Below are 25751 nucleotides of genomic sequence, written 5' to 3'. Positions count from 1 at the left end.
TACTATTGAGGCCAAAGTGCTACGTGTGCTTATTATTCCTTATTGGCCCTCATTATGACATCACAAAAAGAAAAGAAATTGTGATGTCATAATGAGGGCTAATGAGCTCCAGTCTGTCCCAATTAGTGGGGTTTATAAGATGGAACACCACATCAGAGCCACACCCCTTTGATGAAGTCCTAAAGCAGATGAAACATGTTGGGAGGCTCTATCCACTTACCTTCATGAACTTTTAAACAGCCTTTTCAGATAAGCACTTTGATCCTCATCCTATTTTATCCATTTGCTTATATTTTTACTATATACTGTAGTTTTGCTTTTTTATCAAATTAATTGTTCTTATGTATTGTCTTTTATCTAATTAAATAGAAATTTTCACTTGGATACACCTGTATGTTATTCATTAATTGAATGATTTCTAAATTTTATGTAGGTATTGCCACTTTTTGCACTTTGTTGGAATTTTATAATAAGCACACGTAGCACTTCAGCCACAAGTTTACAAAGGCATTATGCACTTTTTTCATATATATATATATATATATATATATATATATATATATATAACAATATATAGGGTTGACAATGAGCGCCTTCTGTGCTTAAAGATGATCTTAATTATGGGTAAAATAAGTTAAAGTATACATATGTGTGGTCAAATATAAAAGTTTCAAATTTGTGCATAACTTTCAATAAAATGAGAGATATATGTGTATATATATATATATATATATATATATATATATATATATATATATATATTGGGAAGTGCTGAGTGATGAGACTAATTGCAGGCACAAAAACAAACAAATCTCAGGTGCACAACTCCAAATTATTAATAATATTTAAATACAATACAATTTTGCAATCAATAGAGGTGTTTAGCATAATCTTGGCCAAGTTTATGGGCCTACCCACCGCATCCGGGTAACCTCTGTCGGGTAGGTCCCTAACATACTACGATTCAAATCCAGAGCGCAGGACACCCCCAAACTAGCCCAGCTAAGCCGCCCCAGGGCACTGCCATAGTAAGAAAAGTGCAGTGTGAAAGAGATAGTTTGGAGCAGCCACTGCTGCATATAAAGAATGAAAATAAAAAGTGATGTACATATATATTAGACACACAGTGAAGGGTTAAAATGTGTTATAAACATTTCCCGGTGACCTGCTCAGGTGCTATAGACTCTGGGCACACTCTAGTGCTCAGAGTCTATCAGTGTGGTGCTGGCCTCATTGCGCTCAATGCACTGCCAGGCGGCCAGACTGAGAGGAGGGGGCCCGTGATGGAAACACCCCTGATTGCTTCCCATGTTTCTTATGTGTGGACACGGATCACTTCAGCAATTTGGGATGAATAACAATTTGTGTGTGTGTGTGTCGCATGCAACAAGGGTACATTGTCTAAGCAAGGGGTTTGAAATTCTAGCGGTTTACTTGCGGGATTGGATCTAACTGATGTACTGCACTTTGGGCCTGATTCAGATTTGGGAATAGAGTAAAGGCCCCCATACATCAGAGATTGATTGCAGCAATCGTGCAATTTGCAATCGATTGTGTAAAAAATGTTTTCCCTTTTTCAATCGATTGCAGAATTGCCACAATCGATTGAAATAGGGAAAGATTTTTATACACAATCGATTGCAAATTGCACGATTGCTGCAATCAATCTCTGAAGTATGGGGGCCTTAACTGTGCACCTTGGTATTACCATGCAGTGGCAAATGCAGGATTTCTAGAAGGGGGGTTTCCAAATACTTGATTTTAGAGCGAGTGTGGCCAGTCCATGTAGAGGGCAGAATTAGTACTTATCCAGCTTTCATATGCGTCATACAAAGTGTAGTGTGTGTCATAATTCCGGCATATACAGGACCAGCGATCACAGTAAGCCATTAGATGCGGCACCATTCCAGAGTATTAGAGCAAGTCCGGGAGTCTGGGGGAGCAGCAGAAAAACCTAGCACTGCCCTGGACATATATGTACATATTGGGCTCTATAGCAGTGCATCCCTAACAGTACATGTTTTCCAGATCTCCTAGTTGGTGCACAGGTTATTTATCACTGGCTGATACATGTTTAAAGATCCACAGGTGGTGCTAATTATTTCATTTGTGATACTGAGAAGAACATGCGACACTAGTAAATTTCTATTATGTTACTATTTCTATTGTGGTCATGGTGTGGGCTAAAAGGGGGGTTTCCAGACAGATGGAAACCCCCCCTGCGTTTGCCTATGCCATGCTGCACTGCAGGTGGGACAGATGTAACATGTGCAAAGAGATTAGATTTGGGAGGGGAGTTTCCAAACTGACATATAAATTGCAGTGTAAAAATAAAGCTGTCCAGCACTTGTGGGCTACATAAAAGAGCAGCCAGAATTTACCCTGCATGCAAAAAAATGTATGTATTTTAACACCTTGCATTGCAACATGGTTTGTCCAGGTACAGTTGCTTACTCTATCTTACGCTATTCCCAAATCTGAATCAGGCCCTTAATACCACTGCAAAAATGCAGAGAAACCACAATTTATAATAGAATAGAATATTAAATGACATTAAATGTTCAAACTATTAGTTTAATAGAAACCTCAGAATAAGTGGCAGGTTTAGAACTAGGGATTTGCACGGACATTGATTTTGGTTTAGGATATGGATTCATATTCATGTTTTGGATCTGGATTTTTTGTTTCTAAAAAATGATAAAAACAGCTTAAATCATGTAATTTGGGCCTGTGTTTGCTCCTACAGTATTATTAACCTTAATCGCATTAATTTCCAGTCATTCCAGTCAAATTTTACCATCTCATAGCTCAGAATATTGTTTTCATCCAGCTTAGGCCAAAAGGCTGCACCGAGCTAGCTGGCTGACTAAGCTAAGCAACAGCAGTGGGTGGCAGAAACACGTTCCAGTTTAACTTCAAACATGGGACATCTAGGAAACAAAGTGGCGCTGCAGTGGCAGACAGGATGGACATTTAATATAAACTTTATGATGCTATAAAATGTATAGATCAGAGGCCCAAAGGCACTACAGGAAAATAGAGGTGGAGTATGTAGTTGAACAGTGATTGATTTAAATGATTGTTTGATTGATTAGTTTTTTTTTATACTAGTAATAAAATAATGATTAATCAGAGAAGTGGAAATGCTATTAAAAAACAAGTACCAAAAATAGATGAAAGTAGTGTATTAATTAATTGATTCAATCATTGATTCATTAATTATAATTGATTGATTAAGAAAATTAAATTTAAGGCCATAAAAGAATGCAATGTTAATCATCAAGGATTCCTCACAAGAGTTGAACTAGAACCCATGAAAATTAACAGCGGCACTGCGAGCAGCAAACTCAGCCTATCATAACTACAAATAGTAGGATGAACTGCTGGCCATTCTACTCCCCCCCCCCCCCCCCCTTTCTGCCCTAATTGGGTAACACACCCCTGTAGTACATTTATGAGGTGCACCTTAGAGTCAGAGTATGAAGGATAATACCATGTTTTTTCCTAAATCTAGTCCACAAACAAGGATGTTCTGCCTGTCCATGGTCTACAACCTTGCAAGCATTTTTGTTTTTGACTGTGAATAATCTATTAAATTATCTTGTGCATATTATTGAATTATACTAAACATGCTTCATAATTCTGTTAAGTTTTTCATATTTTAACAAAACAAATGACAACGACTTCACCTTGTAAGTCACACAGTACTTATTTTATTAACGTGGTGGCACGGCACGTACTGAGTGTTACTGGAACACAATGGCACTGCCTGGCCCTGAGCACACACAACTTTTATTAAAAAAAAAGATTGTAATATTTTAACAAATGACAACCACTTCACACTATGTGTCACACAGCGTTGACATTAACGGTGGACTGCACTTACTATACATTATTTCATAACGTTTACAGCGCACTATAAAGTGAACACACACGTGTTTTACAAAAAAGGTTTTCTTTATGATTTTTTAAACTTTTTGAAGAAATTACAACTACACACAGCGCTGATATTAACAGAGGACGGCACCTACTATATTTTACTTTATAATGTTTACAGCGCACTGCCCAGGGAACACAAACACATTTTACAAAAAAATATATTTATGTTTTTGTATTAAACTTTTAGCAAAAATGACAACTACACACAGGACTGATATTAATAGTAAACTGCCCTTACCCTGAACACACTAAAGTTTTGTTCATTTTTGTGCTTCTTTTAATCTTTTTATTTATTTTACACATTGCTGCGAATCACTGAACTTATATTATAGTAATGGTGGCACTCACCAAAATCTTTTGTGAGTACCAGTGTGCACCAATACAGGTATAATGCTGCCTTGTATTAGGAACTCTGGGCTGCACTGTTGTTGGCAGTTAATTTATAGCACTAATGTAACTGTGCATTGCATCAATAAAAGGTTAATGTCAATGAATGCTGCCTGTATATTAGGAGGAGCTCTGGGGGCTGTGTGCGTGTGCACCAGTAAATAAAGAATGTAATGCTGCCCTGTCAGGATGGAGCCTGGGAACAGCCGCTACTCGCCTCTGTACCAGCATCCTTGAGCTTAGGTGTTTAGTCACTGGGAGTGTAGGTGAGTGGTGGCTGAATATTCTCCCCGGGGTCTGCTAGGGCTAGGGCTAGGGCTTCCGTGCATGTGTTCTGGTTCCTATTGTAGTGGGAATGGGTGCAGCCATGTTGGTCCATATTAACTAATTAGTCTCTCCCAATGGTAGACCTGCAGCAGTGGCATCACAGGGGGGGGGTGCGGGCCGCACCCGGGTGTCACCGATCGAGGGGTGACACCAAGGTGCAGACTCCCCTTCAGTGACAGGACCCAGGTGCTGCACTGTAGTATTAAGTGCAGTACTCAGCTCCTGACACAGGGGGTCATTCAGACCCGCTCGTGAGCGTCAGTACGCTCGCAAGCGGGTCGATGTTTCCCACTGTGCATGCGCACGACGGAGGCAGCTCCGTCGTGCGCATGCGCGAGACCCGGGGAGCGACGGGCTTTCCCTCGCTCCGGGTCTCACACCAAAGGGGGCGTGCTGTCGATGTTGATTGACAGCACGCCCCCTTTGGTGGGCGTGCCTGCCAGACGCCTACCGTCTGAAGTCGGCCCCACTGACATCACTAGTGATGTCAGTGGGAGTGATTTTGGCTCTGATAGAGCCAAAATCACTGCAGGGCTTGTGGCAGGGAGACCCTACCGCAGGGTATCCGTCGCAAGTCCGATGGTCGCGATGGTCAAGACCATCGCGACCATCATTTTGGCCGCTCACATATGCTGTGGGTGGTCACCCACAGCTATACGAGCGGCCGGGAGGCCGCTCCATTTTCATGGAGGAGGGCCCTGATTCAGAGCAAGCGCTCTGGTCAGAGCGTCCGGCTCTGAATCAGGCCCACAGTGAGAGAGTGGGCACTGCACACAGAACACAGCAGTCTGCACCTCCTGCACCCCCCGCTCGAACCCACAGTAAAATGCACGGGACAGGGTTTGGGCCACAAGGCCAATCCCCCTTTTCAGTGGTGCTGCATGCACAGTATCCCTCCACGTACCAGACAACAATGTGGGGAGGGATGCCACTGCACTGCGGTCACTCAGCTGATCCTCTGATCCAAAGACCAGCTACCTAGGGGTATTTAGTCTCACTCCAGGAGCAGGAATTTGCTGTTCAAATTTGTTTCCATAGTGACTGTGATACCTTTGTTTGTTCCTGGTTCGAGTTATATTTGCTCCCAGAGACTACCCACAGTGTAATTTTATCAGTGCTACTTCAACCAAACCTGCAGCTACTCCAGTGTCCTATCTACATCCGGACGTCCATCCTCATCATTCCATGTTTGCCTGCATCAGGGACTCCAGAGTCCTATGATTATATTTCCACAGCATCTCCTAGTCTAGATACCCTAGTGTGCTATTACACAGGTCTGAGATGAAAAAGCTTTTTTAATGTATTTATGTGATACTTATAAATTTTTGGCTTCTGAAAACGAAAATGACTCCCGATTTTGCATATCACATCACGTTTTTCAGCAAAACGTGTACTTATAAATAATATTTTTTTTTCATATTCTTTAAAGTAATAAATGTATTCTGCCTACATTTATTATAAAACATTGTCTTAAATGAATTCAGTCAATAGTATAGAACGTTACAATTCAGTTCTCCTTATAAAACTTCCCCCCGCCCAGTGCCAGATGAATGTTTTGGAACTGATTGGATATGCAAGACACAACTGGTTAATATGTGGAGATCTTAAAATTTTATGCATGGTACTAGGGACCTGATTCAGACACACTCACACCCAGCGTAAGCAAATTTGGCATGGCAGGTGCTCACTCGGAAAGGCATAAGCATGCCCACTTTGTTTTGGCAAACAATCACTTTGTCTCTATAGATGCCCTTTAGCTTATAAGGAGACAACCACTAGCGCACGTCATCTCCAGGAAGTGTATCAAAACATTGGTACATCGAGGACAATCGGAAGCGATCGCAGTGCTTGTGGTTGCCTTACCCTACCACAAGCACTCTGAGGACTTCAGTGTAAAAAACAGGCATGCGACGTGTACTATGACGCTGGCTGTTAATTATGCACGCCTCTGAAACGGCATTGAAACACTCAGGCATGCCTGCGTTCGTACCTCCACTTCCCCGTTATTAGAGCCCTGCCCTTGTTACCACCCACAAACGGCCTCTCCTGTCACTCGTTACACTGACCTGTATTTGCTGGGAAAGAGAGCGGATTCCGATCACTTCAAGTAGTTCACACACGTGCAGAATGAAGCGTATGCATGTGCGGTTGATTACCATCAGCCGCAAATGAGTGAGCGGCTGCTTGCGAGTGGCTCTGAATGAGCTCCGAGGCCAGCAACAAGGATACACTAAATTCCAATGTTTTCTCTGTGAATGGGATAGCAGAGGTAAAAATTTACATTGGCAAAAAAACAATTGGCCAGCTCAAAAAAGTTTAGAAATTGGAAAAAATAATGTAATTAAATCCAGTTTAGTAGATCCAAATAAAGTTTTACTTTTACCTCTACATATAAAATTAGGACTGATGAAACAATTTGTAAAAGCACTGCCTAAAGATGGAGAAACTTTCAAATATCTTTTTACCAAATTCCCTAAACTCTCCGATGCTAAACTGAAGGAAAGCATTTTTACAGGCCATGACATTAGAAAGTTAATAAAAGATGAACATTTGGTGTGTGTATTAAAAATTGGGGAACTTTCAAGGTGGAATTCTTTCAAACAAGTGATTTAAAATTTTTTAGGCAATATGAAGGATCCAAACGACAAAGAAATTGTCTGGGAAATGCTTAATAGTTACAGAAACCTTGGCTGCAATATGAGTTTAAAGGTTCATATTTTTTAATTCCCATATTGAGCATTTCCCGTATAATCTCGGAGACTACAGTGAAAAATAGGGTGAATGGTTCAACCAAGACATTAAAGATGTAGAAAGAAGATACCAGGGTCGTTTGGATGTCAGCATGATGGCTGACTACTGCTGGATGATACACAGAGATGACACAAAAAAGGCTTATAAGCGAAAAGCGACAAAACAAAGTTTGAAGACAAAAAAACAAGATATTAATGATTTTTTCAATAATTATGGCTTTGTTTCTATTGTTTGATTTTATTGTTTTATTATGTAATTAAGACAAAAACAGTGATATCATCTACACTTCTTTGTATTTCACAATAAATATGTCAAAAACAATTAAACTTCTTGTTTTTTCTTAAAAATGTATGTTACCCCCTTATAGGTAAATGTGAAGTGGTAATTTTTTTTAATATACTATTTCTTGATGTACACAGAAGTATAATTAAGAATACAAAAGTATTATTAAAAAAGCTTTCAATAGCTTAAATTTCGCAGACCTGTGTAATCTTTCCCTCGAGTTTGTTTTTAGTTCTACTACCAGTTACCACCGCTTGTGTTCTCCCTGTAACAGGATCAATTTCCGCCCTCAGTACTTCGTCAAGTACAAATTTCCAGTGTCTTTGCCCCATGCTCTCCATGTCTCTAGATTTGTAGTGCACTCAGGGCGTGATTCAGCAAGGAACGCAAAGGAGAGAACGCATGCACTTGGCCGATGTTTTTGCTCTGCACATGCATGAACTAGCCAGTGCATTCAGATTATGGTATACAGACTACACGCAGTGTGCATGCAGACCCTTCTGATGATTGGCAGGAAGTGCCGTTTGTGGGTGGTGACGGGGTGGTCACGTGAACGCAGGCATTATAACGTTATTATAGGGGTGTGCATAATTAAGGTAGTGCAGCACCATATGCAGCCATACTGTAAGCTGTACACAGGAAGCAGCCAAATTCCTGTGTCAGGTCAGGTCAACTACTATTGTTACCGATGTTTACGATATCTTGAATACTGATCAGGCTGTGAGAAAAGGGAGATGGGCGGCTTAATATGGGGCTGGGCATCTGCATTTTGTGCTGCGGTCTCCGTGCATATGCATTGATTAGCATATGCATTGATGGGTGCATGCATCTGCATCCATGCGTTCCTTGCTGAATCAGGCCCTCAGTACACTAAATTATGTCTGGAATCACATTGCATTCAGGGCCTGATTCAGAGATGTAAGCTAACCCAATGGTTGGTGCACGTCTCTGATGTTTGGAGGACTGCGCATGCCCAGCAGATGTACTATGCATTTGCAGCCCTCCAACTGCGAGCGTGTTTGCAGTGTGTCCCAGCCGCAGCCTGATTGACAGGATACGGCATTAGGGAGGTGGAGCGGAGGCATTCCCTGGCAGAGTTCCTGGAAATGGGGGCGTGTCGCCCCTGTTTTCAGGGAGGGATGAGGCCAGGGTCTGCGTGGGTGCATGCAGACTTCCTGGCCTCGCAAGCTGCCAGGACCCTGCGAGGCTGTGGGAAGTTGTTGCTCCCGCAGCCTGGCCAATGGAACAAAGACAACAATTGCAACTCATGGTCATGATTGTTCGATGGTGACCCCAGGCTGTGACCTGGGTCGCAGCACTGGGATCACGCAAATACAGCAAGGAAGTCTGTGACAACTCTTTCTGCATTTTAAATGGATGGAATTGCACAGCCGCTTGTATGTGGCTGTGTAATTCCGTCCATCTCTGAATCAGGTCCTCAGTACGCTAATTTGCTTGGATTCACAGTACACTCAGTACTCCCACGCCTGGGTCCTCTGTGTACTTACTCATCTTCAGGAGTCTGGATTCACAGTGTACCTACTTCACCACCTAGCGTCTGGATCCCCGAAGCCCTTATTGCTCCCGTCTATATGTAAATTCCCAGAGTATCATTCTAGGTTAAGCTTCATTGCACTTTCATACACTATCCTTTGTCTAGGTCTCCCTCTGTGTACTGATTACTAACATTACTTCTAGTGCCTCTCTGGTGTCTTCCTGAGTTTGTGTTATTCTGTTTGTTTCCCACTAGTGCCGGATACCTGACCAAAGGGCCGCGAACCTGCTTACCAGATGCAGCTTAAACCAAATCCCGATTGGAGGGGTCACTGGAACACCTCCTGGTAAGTTAGATTCCGCGCCTTTTGGTCAGGTATCATCAACATCCAGTACTGGTGGACGAGGGAGGAATATACACAGGTCCTTCACCTACCATATTCTGCAATCCCCTGGTCCATGACTCCTACTCTCCCGGTTTTAGTCCTCTGTGATTGCATGTAAGTCCCTCCTTCATGATTTTAGGTGCCAAAATGACTGTTATTGATGTTAACAATATTATAGCAACATAAATAGGTCCAAGTTACCTGATTTTAGCAGTTTTTACAAATTTTCTAAAGCAATCCAAAACCAAAACAAAACACTTGAGGGTGGTTTTGCCAAAACCAAAACCTTACAAGGTGGTTTTGCCAAAACCAAAACATGGGGCTCCAAGCACATCTCTATTAAAAATAAAATCGGAGAAAGATTGTGCCCCCTATTTTTTACTAACCAGCACAATGCTGAAACAGCCGGGGCTGGTGAACTATAGCTGGGAAACCAGCAGTGTGGGACCCCTTGCCATAATGTCAACCTGCACAGCCCAGGGTTGGAATTCTTAGGAAAGTGTGGGCTCTTCTCTGCACCCTGAGGCTTTGGTTGTGGAGGTAATAGTAATAATTAAGTATAGATAATATTGTTCTTTATAAGTGGACTGGGCTGCCAGGGAATAGTGTCAGCATGCCTTGGAATTCAGGGCTTGCTGGCACCTGTAGTCCGCCTGTAAAGTAATAAAAATAATATAATGACAAGAAACACCATACAAAAAGTATTTCATTAAATAAACACCCCCCATACATATTTGGAGAATTTTGTCTGTGTAAAATGTATGACTGCTATGAACTTCAATATGTCCTTAACATAAATTACATTTATGGATGTAATAAAATCCTCTTTTTTTTATTGAAAGTTACACCAATATCTGAGGCAGATTCAGTATGAGGATGGAGCAGAGAAGAGATTTTACTTTGATGACAAAGGAGAAATGAATACAAAATATACGATTTATAAATGGATGATGATGGCAAATGGAAATGTTATAAGCTCACCTGTGGGATCCTTTACACCATGGGAATTACCACATAAGCAGTTTTTAATAAATTCAACTTTGCTTATCTGGAATACTGACACAAACACGGTGAGAAGTAACAATTCATTTAATGGACTCCATTACAGTTTGTCTGTCGTATTTAAATTATTTTAAACTAGTGCAACATTTCAGTGTAATGAAACACTTTCTTCTGGGATCATGTGTTTTCCTGTGTGTTTATTTTGAGTGCTGCCTAAATATCAGTTGTATGCACTGGTAAAAAAAAAAGACATATGCTGGCATCTGCCTCCAGGCCTAAAAGTTTCCAGCTAGCCCCTGCGTACAATGTTAGGTGACTCAGCAGTCACCATCACCCAGTGAAGCTCAGCCAGCATGCCTGACCTATGACATGTGCTACTGTGCATGCGTGGCGCCTCCATGCCTCTTTCCTCCCTGGCATTCCATGCAAATAGATGGACCCATAGACTCTCCCACCATAGTCATACAGAGTAGCATAGGAGACCACAAGTACACTATATCGCCACCACTATAGTGAGGGGCAGTAGTACTACTACCCACTGGTGCATTTACTGTTATCACACCTACTGCACTACAATGCCCAGCAACACCTACCTGATTAAATAGATCTAAAAACTGAGTAAGCTGTACCACATGTGCACCATCAACTGCATTACATATTTAACACCACATATATTATGACCAAGTGTATTGTACCCTGGTTCATTAATCACCCTGGAGGACTAATGTACCCAGCATCTCCTGCTGCACTTCACATTGTTAGATCATCTTCTGCTACCAACACTTTTTTTGACACTGGGTTAAATTTAGTGTCAGTTTTTCAAGGGATTTTGAAACCTGGGCACATCACCAAGAAACTGAAGTACCAAACCACTGTATTTATTATTTAACAATTTTTACTGTAAACCACCGCCAATGTGCATCGGTTTTACGCAGATTTTGTGAGTTTATAATGGGACCAAAGTGAAATAAAAATGTAAAACTAACACATCTATCTGGCCAATCAGAAGAGGAATACCCATACAATGAAGGCATTGTTTATGTATTAAAAGTCAGAAACTGTTACATTGATTATTCTCTAATGAGGGAATATTACTTTATTAATATATTAGGGCAAAAATAATTGTTTCATTTTATTAAGAGAGCAGTTATATTTATTATTATTATTATTATTATTATTATTATTATTATGTTAAAGAGGCAATATTAAGTAACTTTTCATTTATATTTTAATGATGGGTGAAGCATTTATTATTTTATGGCTGTGTAAATGATACCCATATCATAAAATAACTTATGTTTCTCCATCATTACAAACATATTTAAAAAACAGTTATTGAATAATTATTTTATATTGCCCCTTTAATAAAATAAATTATATTGCTCTCTTAATAAAATGAATCAATATGTTTCCATTAATATATCACTAAAATAATATTTCCCATGTAAGAGAATTATCAATATAACAGTATCTGTCTCCTTATAATGATGACAATCATTATATATATTTTATAAGAGTATTGAGATACCTGTCATTCTGATTAACCAGATAGCTCAAATAATCTGCCTTCTCACCTGTAACAGACAATTGATTTATTTGTGTGGATTTGTCAGCGACTTTGTTTCAATGTCTAAAGCAAATGCTTAGTAAAGATGTTGTTACTTTACTTGTACTGTTAAAAAGATTGATGTTGAACTATTGTTCTATTCTAAATTGTGGCTTTCGTAAATCTCCCATGGTTTGGGTGTTAGTAAATCAGCTAATTGCATAAGTGGCAGAAAATCTCAAACCAATGCTTAGTAAATATACACCTATATTAATTGATCAGTAAAATGTTGCTTATATTATATTAATGTTGTAATTGATTTTTGGCATCTTATTAATTGAAACTAATGCTCCATTTTTTTCGAGACAACTGTTTTCTGGGACAGAAACATGGGTTTCAAGAAGCTTATTTTTTTTATTTTTCTCTACAGGTGCCACGATCTCAATGTTCTGAGCATTGCCCTCCTGGTAGCAGAAAAATCAAGAACAATATGAGGCCAATCTGCTGCTATGACTGTGTTCTGTGTTCCGAAGGAGAAATCTCTAATACAACTGGTAAAATAATTCAAAAATGTTGATAAATGAATTGCAATGTTAGAAAAAAGTTAACTTATAACTTATACTATAACTTATTAGCTTTATTAAACTAAATAGCAATAAAACAGTGAGAAATAAAATAGTGCATATAAAAAATAGTTACTACTGTTAAAAAATTTTGTTATTTTATATTAGTACTGTATATACAGTATGTTAAATGCTTAATTGCTCCATGCTTTCTCTTAACTATGTTATTGTTCATGATTCATCTGCCTGAATAACATCACATGTCTGAGTAAATATTATTCACCAAACTTAAATGTCAGGCTGTCTAGACACCAGGTGCAAGACTTGCTAACATGGCTCTATACACATATCTGCATGTGCACAAGTCTATTACTGTGTATTTGGAGCATCACAGTGCTGTATGGCTGTATAATACTTAGCCCAAGAGGGATTGATAGAAACCTTATTGTACTGACTGCTAGTGAATTTTTTAACCTGTATCATATCACTAACCAGGGTACCCATAAGAAATATCCCACAATATCAAAGGCATCCCTCAAAGGAATTCTGCATTATATAAGTGAGGTAGAACCAGTAGTGTAAGATAAATTCCCTCCCATGATGCAACAAGCTTAGAACCAGACATCTAACTGGTTAGCTAGAATGGACAAAATTATAAGGAAAAGTCTAACTTATCAGGAGTGAAATCCAGTTTGAAGACAAAGGGAGAATGAAGCAACATGTGTGGAGGATGATACCTAATATGGGTAACAAGAACCAGCTTGCAGGAGAGCAATGTACAGAGGAGAAACATGAGAATTATCAGACATCAGCATTCCAAAACCTCCAGACATTAGAATGTCTAGTTCCCACTCTCTGGCCATCTATTTAGACTGACATCTGAAACATTATTAAAGTCACCCACACATAAAACTGGGACAGTAGATAAACAATTACAACACTTTCACAGAATTGAACGGGAGATGACAAATACTGCACAGCCAATAAAACCATCAGGAAGGGATTAATAAAAACATGTAGAAGCACATAATTCTATATGTTATGTATAATAAAATGTGCAGTTGATTGTGTACCAATACATAAACTCGGCTACCAACCCACTCGTGTTTACTTTATAGCCTAGAACAATACAACCGACCAGAGTTGTCCCTGTTGACAAGAATATAAGATTTTAAAGACTCCAGGGGCTTCTTAGCTTTATAATTGAGACCACTAACATTCCGTGATAAAATTGTCAAACCCATAAGACAAAGAAAGAGCAACAATGGAAAAAACAAGAGGGGAAGGGGACAAAAAGGCCCCCTGTGAGCACCCAATGAGCCACACCATAATATAGTACATCATAATTAAAAAAGAGGATGCAGTCAATAGACCAGCGGACAGATGCTGCCGGTTTATATCCTGACTGCACAAGCCCGGCACAGGACTTAAGATAGGCATCAAAATACCAATGCCTATCTTAAGCCCGACCCCTGCCATCCCGATCGTCAACAGCTGGGTAAGTATACTACTTAACTTGGGGATGCGGGTGTTAGGTTTAGGTACCCTCGGGGGGAAATTAGAGTTTAGCACCTGCCAGGGTGGGTTAGGGCTGGGCTAGGGGAAGGGCTTAGGGGAAGGAGGGGTTATGGTTTGGTGCCACTGGGGGGAGGTTATGGTTAGGAACCCCTGGGAGGGTTAGGTTTAGGGTGCGGGAAGGGCAGGTTATGGTTAGGCACCCCTGGGGGGGACTTAGGATTAGGCACCACCCCAGGAGTTTTAGGGTTAGGCTCCACTAAGGGAGGGTTAAAATACTTACCAGCCCCAGTCAGGATCTCCTCCATCGGGCTTCTGAAGTCTGTATTTGAACCGGTGGCTAAACAGCCGCTGGTATTTCAATACCATTCCTAAAAAAAAAGTGCACAATGCAAAAATTACGACTAAAAAAAAAACAGAAAAAAACAACTGAAGTATTTTCCATCCCAACCAACCCCCCAACCTTGTATACAAGACCTCAATTAATTATACCTAAACTCTAATGCACAGGTTCTCAAACTCGGTCGTCGGGACCCCAATCAGTACATATTTTCCAGGTCACCTCACAGAATCACATTAGCTCCACCTGTGGATCTGTTAAAATGTGTCAGTGAGTAATAACTACAGTAAACCTATGAACCTCCAATATATACTGTATACTGCAAATACGTAGAATTACTAAAACACAATGATACACCCAAGGGCTAAGTGAAGGGTGGTGGGTAGGGTAGGGAGTAGGGTAGAGTGACTCAATATGACATATGGAAAAAACTATGATGGGTCACATTGGGTGGAGGAGTAGAATACAAACCATCACTCAGTGAGCCTCTCTGGTACTCACTGGTGGGCAGACTTACAGGAGCAGAGTCACCAGTGGGCAAAGGGAAACAAGATAACAAAGTACCACTGATGAAAGGGATATTAAAAGATAACAAGGGCAAATGACCCTACCAGAGATGGCTTACAGTTTAAGATGAATATATGTTAAGGAAGAATGCTCAATAGGTGAAGGTAAAACTGCAGATATTCTGTTATCCATTCTTTCTTCTAAGACTTGAATTTACTACAAGTCATCATGTAATATATACAGTTGTGTCTTTACAGATAGTGAAAACTGCATAAAATGCCTGGCTATAGAATGGTCCAATGACAGAAAAGATCTCTGTGTGCCGAAACTGGAAGAATTCCTGGACTATTCGGATATCCTTGCTGTAGCCCTATCTTTTGTCTCCATGTTTTTTTGGATCACTTCTGTCCTAATATTAGGGATTTTTGTCACCTACCAGGATACACCAATTGTCAAAGCTAATAACATGAACCTGAGCTTCATCCTCCTTGTCTCCATATCGATGTGTTTTCTCTGCTCATTTTTGTTTATTGGGTGCCCTACTGACAGAACCTGCATGTTTCGACAAATAGTTTTTGGAATCATATTCTCCATAGCTGTGTCTTCTATCTTGTCAAAAACTATCATGGTCTGCATAGCTTTCAAAGCCTCCCGACCTGGAAGTCTCTGGAGGAAGCTGATTGGGGGCAAACTCTGCTATTATATTGTTTTACTGTTATCATTTGTTCAAATTATTATTAGCATTAGTTGGTTGTCTATTTCTCCTCCATTTATGGAGCTGGACACAAGCTCTTACCAAAGAAAGATCATTATCCAGTGCAATGAAGGCTCCACTATTGGCTTTTATGCTATACTGTCTTATTTAGGGCTCCTTGCAGCGATAAGTTTTACTTTAGCGTATTTAGTCAGATCATTGCCAGATCGTTTCAATGAAGCCAAGTTTATCACCTTCAGCATGCTGGTGTTCTGCAGTGTCTGGCTTACAATGATCCCGGCCTATCTGAGTACCAAAGGGAAAAACATGGTGGCTGTAGAGATTTTTTCCATAGTGACTTCAAGTGCTGGACTGTTAGGCTGTATATTTTTCCAAAAATGTTATATTATTTTACTCAAGCCTCAAATGAATAAAAAAATGACAATGTATAATCACTTAAACAAGTAAAGTTATAATCTGTGTCAGCACAGACAGTGTACCCCATCCTTGTCACTCCTGTTTACCTGCCCCTCCATATTAGAATGTAAGCTCTTTTGAGCAGGGCCCTCTACCCTCTTGTGCTTCTCTCTACTGTATTTTCATTTATCTCTTACTCCCCACTAGGGCAATTAACACTTGGCTGCTTATGTGGGTGTAAATGTCGCTACTATAGCAATGTTTATTATCCTTGTCCATGTATTGTATTGTATTGTAATTCGCTGATTAGTTATTTGTTTATGTACTTTTAAGGCGCTGCGGAACACTTGTGGCGCCATATAAATAAATGATGATAATAATAATAATAATGGCTAGAATTACTGCCTCACAACACTGAGCTTGTGGGTTTGATTCCCAAACTGTGTGGTGTTTGTATATTCTCCCTGTGCTCTCTCTGTACTCTGGTTAACTCCCACAATCCCCAAAAATAATGGAGAGGTTAATTGGCTCCAAACAAAATTAATCCTAGTGTGCATGTGACAGGGAATATAGATTGTAAGCTCCACTGGGGCAAGGACTGATATCAATGGCCAAATATTCTCTGTAAAGCGCTGCGGAATATGTTTGCACTATATAATTAACTGGTAAATGTATAGTACAATAAAATAAAGAATATGCCAATCCTTCTGCAAGCTGTGCATAAAGCTACATACTGTATGGGCTGATGACTTCTGCATAGCTTGAGCTAAACCAAATGACTCACAATGACATTCCCTTTCTTACCCCCACTAACATAAGGACACAACACAATGATTGGTTGTTAAAGGTCATTTACTTTCTTATACAATATGACAACTTATTTCTGAATGAATGAAGGGTGGCTAAGAATCAGTGGAGGCTCCAGAGGTGGGGCTGTAGTACAGTCCAAAATTCAAATAGGGGAACCATACCAACTGCCAGTGAGTCCCGGCCGGTGAGGTTTTGCAGCATTGAGAAGGGCAGTTGGTGTGGTTCCCCTATTTGAATTTTGGACTGTGCTGCAAGCCCAACTCTGGAGCCTCCACTTCTAAGACTTCAATGCCTAACTACCACATGGCAGAACAGGAAGATGACAATGGGGGGTGCTTCCCTATCCTCCCCACATATACTGTAATGTAAAACTCATTGCCTCCCATACTGAGCAGTATGAACATTCCTTGTGGACATGCCCAGAGCCCCTCACAAGAGCAGGACCCCTCATCTTACTACAGTGGGTACGGTGCCTCACAATACTGGATTTATACTACTAACACTGAAAAGCAATGCTTCCTGCTAATACAATACCAGCAGCCCAGAATACCAAGCAAACAGCCAAACATGGGAGGAAGGGTGCGGATAGCAGCAGATCCCACCTACTGTCCTGCCTGTACTAATCTCACTAATCCCTCCCCCATACCCTGATGTTTTGTTTATAATACTGTCTATCAAGGAATATATTTCAATCAAAAAATGTCTTGCGCATTAACTCCTTATCTACCAAACTGTCCATCACACACAAACCCAGACATGATTTTTGCAAAGCATTCATTCAACTTACTGATATAATTGTTTTTTTCTTTTGTATTTGCAATGTTTACATTATAATAATAAATTGATAATAAATTGATGTTTGCTGCTTATACCTTGTTTCTTCCTTATTTCTGGATATTCTTTCAGTTGAATTGAAAACAACTGGAGATCCATGTTCCTGATCTGGGGCCAAGAGAAAGAAATGCTACAGTACAGGCTGTTTCTGTATGAGAACCCTGGACTATGGGTCTCATTCAGCACGCACCCGCTCACTGCGACATTATGCAAATGATCGCAGCACTATACCAAGACGCCCACCACTGTATAAAGCAGCCCACTTCGCATTACATACATCCGCAAGTCAGCGAAAACATCGGTAACATCGAGTAACATTGGACCCATACGCTGAGTTGTGGTTGAGCTGACCCTGACTCACAAACTGCGGAACTTCCTGTTGCCATCTAGACCTCTGGCTGCGTATCCCATCGCAGGGGCTTAATTATACACATCCCTGTAACGGCATTCAAACGCACAGGCACGCCTGCATTCCTTCAACCACCCCCCTCTACCCCGAAATGGTGCTTCCTGTCAATCACTCTGCGACAGCTCTGCGTATCTGCTGCTTTCGATTTCGCGCTTGCAGAGTCCGGTTCATGTATGCGCAGAAAGCAAATATTGACCAGAGTGCATGCGTCCACAGACTTGCGATCCAAGCTGAATGAGGCCCTTTGCTTTCTCTGTCAATGGGGGCTGTGACACTGAGACCTAAGATAAAATCAGAATGAATCCACTTCATGTAAATTAACTCTCAGCTGAGCTTAGTAATGTATGTGACATGATCAGTGTATGATGTAGTGAGGTTATGTATCATTGCCATCACCTGGGAGCCACAGGGCAGATAATTATACTGGAGATAACGATGTAGACAGTGGGCCTAGCATCATGGGAGGAGAGTAGTGATGCAGGGGTGGTTTACAGCAGGAGAGGAGTCGGGGAAAGTAAAATGTTGCAGACGTCAGGAGGCTTGTGTGTTAATATGATGGGGTTTCACCTGCACAATACATGAAATGGCCATAATACCTGTGAGTCTGGATTGCAATTCACGAACAGTCATACATTTAGTTTGAAGGTAAAGGACATAATATTAATCTTTTCCTGTAGATAATCTACATATATTATTTTTAATAAATTCTAGCATTTATTTCTGTACCTTCATTTGTATGTAGCTATGATGCAACTCAGACGCAGTATTTAGGGAATACTTTGGTTCATTAGTCATGGTGGAGATACTAAATCATGCCAAGTGCCTGGTGCCATATGGCAAAAAGACACTAGGAGTATGCGGACACCTCTGTAAATATTGGGTTGGGTATGATATCCCTGCTGTCGGGATGCCGCTGTTCAGAATACTTACAGCGGCATCCAGAATACCGACAACCGCTGGAACACAAGGTAAGTTTCTTCCCTACCCCTACCCTAACCCTCCTTCCCCGGTGCCTAAACCTAACCCCCCCTTCCTAGTGCCTAAACCTAACCTCCCCTCCCTGCACCCTAAACCTAAGACCCCCTCCCCGGTGCCTAAACCTAACCTCCCCCCTAGTGCACTAAACCTAACCTACCCCTCCCCGCACCCTAATCCTAACCCTCCCTCCTGGTGCCTAACCCTCCCCCTAATTCCTAAACCTAACCCCGCTACCTAATGTTACCCTCCCCATGCACCCCAATACTTACCATTCAGGATGCCGATGGTCGGGTTTCTGGTCCCAGGATCCCGACTAGTCGGGATTTCGGTGCCAGTATTTAGACCGTCGGCATCCCACACGCTGGGATGCCGACTACATCCCGTAGATATTATACACATTTTTAAGCAATTATATCTTTAATTACTGCCCATTCAAATGAATAATTGTTTTCTGAATACCATTTAAATGAAAGAGAAAGTGTGATTATGAGAAGAGGTGGAGAGTCAGAGTGGGAGAAATATTCTTGATTGCAACTGTGATGAGTTATTTGATGTTAAGGGTTCATTGAACACGTACAAGCTAGCAAAGATATGTGTGGATATTTGTAAATATAATAGGAAAAGGTTACATAATACATGCGAAATAGGCAGTACACTGTTACTGTGTAAGATGTTTTGAGCAGTGGCGACACAAGGGGGGTGCGGGTTGCACCCGGGTTTCACCCGCCAAGGGGTGACACCAAGGTGCAGACTCCCCCTCAGTAACAGGAGCCAGGTGCTGCACTGTACAATTAAGTTGCAGCACTCGGCTCCTGCCCACAGACCCACCAAGAGCCGCACCGTGCTCGGGTGAAAGGGGTATGACCTAATCTCCTCTTACATCACAGCAGTGCTGGGCTGCTGTGATGTAAGAGGGGGGGAGGAGTGGTGCCAGACCCGGGTCCCCACTGGGCCCCTCCAGCAGGCCATGGACCGGGTAATTAGTACCCGCTCCCCCCCTCTCGGCGCCCCTGCCTGCCACTGTGAGGGAGCTGGCCGGAAGTGCACACAGGGCAGTCCGCACCTTCAGCACCTCCCCTGCCTCCAGTAATAAGCACAGTGACAGGACCATGGGGGTTTGGCTGCAAGGCCATGTCCCTCTCAGCAAGGCCACATGCCATTGTTGGCACAGCATCCCTCCCCGCACCGGGTGACACTGCTGGAAGGGATTGCCACTGGTTTTCAGATTCTTATTTTTATTGTCTGAACAAACACTATTCATATTGTGGGCCTTATTCAGTAAAGAACTCAGTTGCTTATACGCATGCAATCGGTTGATTGTTGCATTCTGCGCATAAGTACTGTATGCATTTCAGTGTACGTGTGTGAACCGGCCACTGCTATCGGGACTGCAATTACAGTGGCTACACAGACCCCTTGCAGAGTGATTAACAGAAAGTGCTGTTTGTGGGTGGTGACAGGGGGTGGTCAGCCAAAAGTAGGCATGGCAGTGCATTTCAACGGCGTTGCATATATTAGCTACTGCAATACCATACGCAGCCTCATAGCGTGAAGTAAGCAATTCCTGACTAAGATCTGACCTGTCATTACTGTGCGTGAGGCTTTGATGGTATTCAATTGTACCGATGTTTTTGCAGTCTTGATATCCATTAGTATGTAGTGGCGGCATTGCAATCATTGTGATAGGATTAGCATACTATCGCTATATTGCAATCCATAGTGAATCAGGCCCTGTGGCAAGATAAGGATAAGAATGCCATCTCCTGGATTAGACGGGTGCACTTTCACACAGTAGTCATTTACTAGCACCTCAGTACTGGATCTTGGTACAAGTATCCGTAGCTAGTTTTATTTTGCAGCATAAAGAGAAATAAAATCCTGGCCTGTCTGGCTCTAACTAAACAAATTGTTCCCTCAATCAGTGTGTAGGGACCTAACCTCTGTTTCACAAAACAACAGTATCAGCACAGTATTACAGCCAGTAATCACAGTGTCTCTCAAAAGGCCTAATGTCTGCTCCCCAGGTAGTGAGAGACTGAGATTAGCAACTGACACACCTTATATCAGTCTTTTATAGGTTCTTTGACAATCAATGTTGCCAATTAGCTTGTGTTCACCAGACTGAAGCCAGGAATATAGAGCACACACAGCTACTTACAACTTTACCTGTGCTTATATCACATATATTTCCCTCCAATTTTAATCTGTTGAGTGGTACAGCTGTGGTTCCTATGCAAAAGATGCAGGTCAAAGCATCTGTATTGGTCAGTTGACCTTCTGTTCTACTGAGAATATAAAATTTTGTAATGTCAAGAATCATCTTATTTTTTTGCATTGCTCTCTTTATTTTCAGACATTAACTACACTTTTAAGAAGTGGTTGGAACCAGTACAGTATAAATTTAGTTTCCCTTTGTCTTGTCATTCACGCTCCTCTTGTGAAAGGCTGGACCTACCCATTTGCATAGGTTCTTCAGCAGTAGGTGACAACAATCGGAATTCATGAGACAGGGTGAATCTTGGGGCGCTCAGATTTGCTTCTCTCAATTTGTCTCTCAATAAAATCTATATCCACACAGATACAGATGTATTCACATCATCCGGGTTTGTAGGTAGTTTTTGGGAAGCTAATTTGTCCTTAATTCTGTCAGATAAGCATTGCCAGAAAACTATATCATACACAAAAGGGCACTGGTCTATCCGCTGGCAATATACTGTATGATTAGTTGGATTGTAGCTTCCAAAAGAGGAATTGCTAACCTCTTAAATATAAACCAAGTGTACTAAAGTAAAGTACTACTCAACTAATTAAAATATTTTTATTTCATTTCATAATACAGTATAACCAAACCACATTAAGCAATATGAATAGAACACTACAAAATAACAATATGTATCCAATTGGAAGCATTATTCAATTAAACATGAAAACAGCAGATCTAAATGCTAATTATCACTGTGTGTCATTCCATATTCATCTGGATTAGCAAATTAACCTTTATTTGTTGCTATTCTTTATCAGAGGCCATTTTAGTATGCTTCATGCAGTCAGTATAGCAATATCCAGTTTTTAAAATAACTTATTTAGTATGTTGTTAGGCAGATTAATCTCCACATACTAAATCAGGGCACTAAGGGCTTGATTCAGACCCGCTCGCTAGCAAGCGTTCGCTTGTAGCTGGCGATGTTTAGCAATGTGCGCATACATATGAGTTGCAGTGAGCGAGCACGAACTAGTCCGTGAAATGGGGAAGTGTACGCTCGTCCAGCATAGACAGCCTGGCAGAATGAGTGAGAGGACAAGCCGTTTGTGGGTGGTAACAGGGGCAGGCCACTAGAAACAGGGGAGTGGAGGTGGTGAACACAGGCGTGCCTGATCGTCTTAGCACCGTTTCAGAGGCGTGCATAATTAACAGGCAGCGTCACTGTACACGTCACCTGGTTGAATTTTACACTGTAGTGCTCGCAGTGCTTGCGGTAGGGTATAGTCAACCACGAGCGCTGCAAATGCATTTGATAGGACTCGATGGTAAAGATGGTTGCATACACTTCCTGGAGATGACGTGCATAAGTGGGCGTCTTATGACAGTCTGGTGGGCGTCTGCATACACAAAGCGATTGCATGCCAAGACATAGTGGGCGTGCTTATGCCTTGCTGTGCGATCGCCTGCCTTGCTGGGTGTGTTCCAAATTTGCATACGGTGGGAGCAAGCGTACGCATCTAGCGAGCGGGTCTGAATTGGGCCCTAAGAGTCCAGCTTGATGTATGCTGACCGCAGTCCAGGTGATTATATAATTACAAATTCTTCTTGCCTCTAGCTTCTGGTATTTCCAAGTGTGCAGCTTTATTAGAGGAATATCCAACAGAAGTTGCTATTTAGATTCCTTGACAGGGGTGCAATCCAGCAATTTTTAAAGCAATAAATTGAAGACCCTCTCCAGAGTATTTAGGAGACTACAATTTGTCTTCCCACACGTATAAAATCCTTAGGCTTTTGTAGTATCCAAGAATTCCCTTTTCCACCAGTGTTTTACCTTCATTCGGCCAGATGGCTGGCCGAATGAAGGTAAGCTGGCCCATCTTAGCTTTCTCCTTCATGTACCTCTCATTTGAAAAAAAAAAAATCTGTACCATCAAGTTTATTGTGTAGGCAATACATGGGATGTCTTCAAATTCACCCAGTTGTAATGCTATCACTTACCCCTAGTGGGGTAAGCTGGGGTTGACACCGGTGTGCCCCTTAGTAAAGCCAATGATACAGAGAGTAGTCTGCCTTTGAATGAGCTGGCATTGTGTGTTATACCACTATCAGATCGCTAATGGTGGGTTGCACCTGGGATTTGTGCATAAGTCCATCCCAGGTGTGACCCGCCTGAGACCACTTAAAGACTGGCAGATCGATGCGGCAATAATGCCGGGTCGATGAAGCCATTGGCATCACGTGAGGAGCAAGTGCTTGGAGATGAGATCATCTCCAAGTGCTGGCTCTCCTATTCAGTGAATGGGGCTGGTTGCCTCGACCCAGGTTACCCATTCACACCACACCAGGAGCAGGGTTGAACTCATGTTCAACCCTGCTCATTACCCAGGTTGAAATTCCAGGTCACTTGTCCCGGTATATTTCACCCTGGCCCTTTCACACTGCGCAGTAACCTGGATTACTGCGCATTCATGTGAAATAACCCAGGTTACCTGATGGCAGTATGAAAGGTGTATGAGATACTGCTGCTGCAGCTGAAAGTGACACACCCACCTATCCCAGTCATGCAATCTTTAGTTTCACTAGAATTGCTTGTCCATATATCTGTGGTTAAGAGGATAGTGGGTACAATGGCATTTTCTTAACCAAGTATTTTCTTTAACCTTCCAATTCAGGTGAGGAATTGCTGTTCTGGTAAAATGGAATTGAGATGGAATTTGGTAGTGGGTACACAGGACCTCAGTTAACTGTCTAAAACCAGATGCATTGATGGTGGATATTGGATGCAGTTCTAATACTAGAATAGCCATCATGACTTCAGTGATCCACTATGCAACTGGATGGGAGCTTTCATACTTGCTTGCTCTTGAAAAGGAATGTTTCACAGTCAATTGTTGCTTGTAACACAAACTACTAGTCCTTTTCTTGGTCCCTTTCTAGGAGGAAGATTCACCACCAGAAGCAACAGCAGCAGCCCTTGAGATTCATCTTTGGAATCCTGCAGAAGGGAGGAGTAAGCCTTCGCAAATTGGATGCAGGTGGACTACCTCCGATCATGAATGAGGAGCTTGATGATGAAGATATTGGTGGTGGAGATTGAATGTACAGGGATATAGCTAAGGGATGGCATCTAGCTAATGCTGGACTGTTTGGTATTTTTTTTACCAAAATGTTCAGACTTTTCCAAATATTTTCAATGAACTCACTGCAAATGATGTAACAGGGAGGAAATTCCTAGATGGTTAACGTCCCTACTGCTACTTACTTTGGCTTCACAAATAGCACAGATGCCTGACAAATGTTATCATGATTTCAGTAAAAATAATTCCACACAAGAGGTGACTTTTTTGGCTTTCTTATTATCATGGGCAAGAACTGATGCCCATAAGTTAACAAAGAATAAACACAGAACACAGTGATTCCACCACCCTTTCCCTCATATCTCCTGTGTGAAATGGCTCTCGAACACAAGGGATGGACTTTTATATCCAATGCAGAACATGGGAGATCCAGTGCTGGGAATGTGACTTTTCACCTCATTTTGGGATTCGAACCTGCAGGAAGACCAGAGACAGGACTCAGATCAACTCATAACTCCTAAGTTCAGGAGGGTTTGATTTCCAGGAAACTAAGCCCGCTCACCTCTACTTAACACACATGCCAAATATGTTTTACAAATGTTTATTAGTAGAATAAAAATAATACATTTAGTCAAGATACAAGCAAAAGTCCTGCAAAAGATATGTTAACATTGAGTGGAACTGTACAATACAACAGTATAAGTAAACAAAACTTCACAATGCCTGGTTGTACACTACCTGTCAAAAGATTTTGAGCACCCCCATTTTTTAGATTTTATTGAAATTTATACAATTTAAGTCTAGTGAATAAACTGAAATGGTACAAAGGTTGGTGGCAAGCTGATCGAGGTTAAAATGAAAATTTTATGTTTGCAAGATTTGAAAAATAACGTAAATTACAGAATTATAAAAAGGTAACAAAAAAGTGGCTTCACTAGGATATAAGCACCATAACCATGGTTCACCTTGTACGGTTCTTGTATGCTGTCATGCAGACAAAAGGTGGCTTGTAAAAGCTGCCACTTCATAACATGTTTAAGCATTGTCCTTTTAAATTTTGGGCTTAAACGCAATGGGAAGTAGTGTTAGCAGAGTTTTGTGGGTTCAGGCCCATGGACATTGGTGCCAGGTACGCTAGTGACATGAGCCACAACTTGATTGCAGTTTGGTTAATTATGCAGAAGGGCTGGATGTGTAGTGGGTGTGTGAATGTCATTGAGTCCACACAGCAGAAAGCTTATCCAGGTTGTTGGTTAATTAACCAGGTAAAAAGAAGGAAAGGTACTATAA

General features: G+C 41.4%; 1 protein-coding gene and 1 pseudogene across 1 annotated transcript in view; one reads left to right on the top strand and one right to left on the bottom strand.

Moving 5' to 3' along the window:
• Positions 1-16201, top strand: part of LOC148479250 (vomeronasal type-2 receptor 26-like) — a 58587-nt pseudogene extending 42386 nt beyond the window's left edge.
• An 8616-nt stretch (positions 16202-24817) lies between these two features.
• Positions 24818-25751, bottom strand: part of LOC148479249 (vomeronasal type-2 receptor 1-like) — a 75224-nt gene continuing 74290 nt past the window's right edge. The window contains exon 8 of the mRNA XM_088454669.1: positions 24818-24935. Within this exon, the coding sequence (XP_088310795.1) occupies positions 24818-24935 (118 nt within the window). The remainder of the gene's footprint in view (positions 24936-25751) is intronic.

Source organism: Taudactylus pleione, unplaced genomic scaffold, assembly GCF_031769625.1.
Source record: "Taudactylus pleione unplaced genomic scaffold, aTauple2 ptg000627l, whole genome shotgun sequence".
In the NCBI taxonomy this organism is placed as follows: Eukaryota; Metazoa; Chordata; class Amphibia; order Anura; family Myobatrachidae; genus Taudactylus; species Taudactylus pleione.
The sequence above is the reverse complement of the archived record's forward strand: the minus strand, read 5'-3'. Positions and strand labels throughout refer to the sequence as shown.